The sequence below is a fragment of the Abramis brama genome (assembly GCF_963993115.1).
Source record: "Abramis brama genome assembly, chromosome: 9".
In the NCBI taxonomy this organism is placed as follows: domain Eukaryota; kingdom Metazoa; phylum Chordata; class Actinopteri; order Cypriniformes; family Leuciscidae; genus Abramis; species Abramis brama.
Window position 1 is genome coordinate 6,091,420 of NC_139971.1, and position 2,500 is coordinate 6,093,919.

At 33.5% G+C, this 2,500-nt stretch overlaps 1 protein-coding gene across 4 annotated transcripts in view; it reads right to left on the bottom strand.

The window, feature by feature from the left end:
* LOC311089821 (beta-galactosidase-1-like protein 2) overlaps positions 1-2,500 on the bottom strand; it is a 7,716-nt gene continuing 5,216 nt past the window's right edge. Inside the window, exons 6-10 of one of the 4 annotated variants that reach the window (XM_084124816.1) lie at positions 2,377-2,469; positions 2,206-2,287; positions 1,550-1,609; positions 1,192-1,276; positions 1-922 (exon numbers count right to left, since the gene is read on the bottom strand). In XM_084124816.1, the coding sequence (XP_083980942.1) occupies positions 1,230-1,276; positions 1,550-1,609; positions 2,206-2,287; positions 2,377-2,469 (282 nt within the window). In that variant the 3' untranslated portion in view covers positions 1-922; positions 1,192-1,229. Of the gene's footprint in view, positions 923-1,191; positions 1,277-1,381; positions 1,610-2,205; positions 2,288-2,376; positions 2,470-2,500 lie in introns of those variants that run through there. The other 3 variants (XM_084124817.1, XM_084124815.1, XM_084124814.1) reach the window with 3 other exon arrangements.

A 2,500-nucleotide genomic window follows, 5' to 3' on the forward strand; every position in this document is an offset into this window, starting at 1 on the left:
GCTACATTTATTTGATCAAAAATACAGTAAAAACAGTAATATTGTGAAATATTATTTTAAAAAATGTGATGGCAAAGCTGAGTTTTCAGCATCATTACTCCAGTCTTAAGGGTCACATGATCCTTCAGAAATCATTATAATATGCTGATTTGGTGCTCAAGAAACATTTATTCTTATCAACATTGACAACAGTTATGCTGCTTTAAAGGGATAGTTCCCCCCAAAATGAAAATGTTGTCGCATCCAAAATAAAAGTTTGTGTTTACATAATATATGTGTGTAGACTGAGTATAATTATTTTGTATATATAAATACACACACATGCATGTATATATTTAAGAAAAAAGTGTAAACAAATTATATATAAATATATACACAGTATATGCATGCACATATTTCTTAAATATATACATGCATGTGTGTGTATTTATATATACAAAATAATTATACACAGTCTACACACACATATATTACATAAATCGCGATTAATTGTTTCACAGCCCTAATTTACTCATCCTCAAGTTCTTCCAAACCTGTATGAATTTCTTTCTTCGGCCGAACACAAAAGAAAATATTTTGAAGAATGTCAGTAACCAAACAGTTGATGGGCCAGATTGACTTCCATAGTATGGAGAAAAATACTACTACGCAAGTTTGGAACAACTTGAGGATGAGTAAATGATGACAGAATTTTCATTTTTGGGTGAACTATCCCTTATATGTACATTATGTAATATGTACATTATAATTGTCCCAGTGGACATGAATATTAAAACTACAGAACCGTAGCTGTTCGTCTCTGGTTTGTAGGAGCCCAGGTCAACTGCGCCGTTCATGAATCCAAAGTTGGTTCCTCCATGAAACATGTAAAAATTTATGGAGATGCCACGATCCAGAAGCTCTCTCACTATAGAGATCATTTCTGTCATAGAAAAAAAGCAGACACATTATGTGTCAAAACAGAGAGAATTTATCACACAGTAAAGTATATACTGACAAGAGAAAATGGATCATGCACTGCAAGTAGTACATTTTTTCATACATTTATACATATTGCATTGTCTCATGCAAAAAGTAAGTTTACAGTAGATAGAGATTTAAAGGCAGTGCTTATTCTAGGTGGTTTGTTCCCACTGGTAGACCGTCTGTGTCCATGTGTACATGCCCACTTTGATGAGGCAGATCCTATACCTTGCGCAGAGAAAACATGATGAGGTTCTCCCCAGACATCAAACCACCCGGACCAATACTCCATCACCATCAGCGGCTTCTTCGGCTGCGGCACAGAAAATGCTTTCAGACATGATCAGATCTCTTTTGTGCTGCTTATATGTTGTAGCTTATTTAGTATTTTATATAATCATGTACTATTTGTAGGTATTTCATTGTTCATTAGGCCATATTTCTTTATCATACATCATCTTCATAAAGTATACAAGGTTTTACTTCGACTGTAAGAATTATAGCAGATTTAAATGCAGATACGGACATTTTAACAAGTAAATTGATGAATACAATTCAAAATGTGAAAACATTGTAAAATACTGACCTGCATTTCTGCTAATGCTGTACATCACCTGACATCTCTGCAGGTTCACTGTCTGCAAGACTTTTAGAAGAAGTGAGAACAATTAAATTTAATCTGTGGAAGAGGAACTTTACTTACCCTACACCACTGTTGAAGGTTTAGGGTCAGTAAGATTTCTTTTTAAATAAATGTATCAGCAAGGATGCATTAAATTGTTCAAAATAGTTCAAAATCTATTTCAAATAAACTGTTCTTTTGAACTTTATATTCATCAAATATACTGAAAATACATCTAATTCGGGTTTCCACAGAAATATTAAGCAGCACAACTGTTTCCAACGTTGATAGTAATTAGAAATGTTTCTTGAGCACCAAATCACATTTCTGAAGGATCATGTGACACTAAAGACTGGAGTAATGATGCTGAAAATTCAGCTTTGCATCACAGGAATAAATTACATTTTAAAATATATTACAATAGAAAACATTTTATTTGATAATATTTTTGCTCAAATAAATGCAGCCTTGGTGAGCATAAGAGACTTCTGTCAAGAAGAATCTCTCTGACCCCAAACTAATGAACAGTAGAGTAAACAACATATCGCATTGATTATGAATATCACATTATTAAAAAGCAGTGAGAACACTAAATAAATGAATGGATATATAAGCGTTACCTCCATCCACCTTTCCACATTTTAACCCTTCATGGTTATCTGATGTCATAAGAAACTCAGAGATTCCCCGGGACAGTAACGCCTGTTGATTTTCAGAACAAACTTTATGTATAAAAGAAATGGATTACTATATTGCAGAGTAAAAGATAATGATTTCATTTCATTCCATACCTCTTTGATGAACGATAGGTATTTCTCATCCTTCGCATATGAACCATATTCATTCTCTACTTGAACAGCAATAACAGGGCCTCCATTCTTAAACTGCATGGAGAGCAATGGAGGCAGTTTCAGT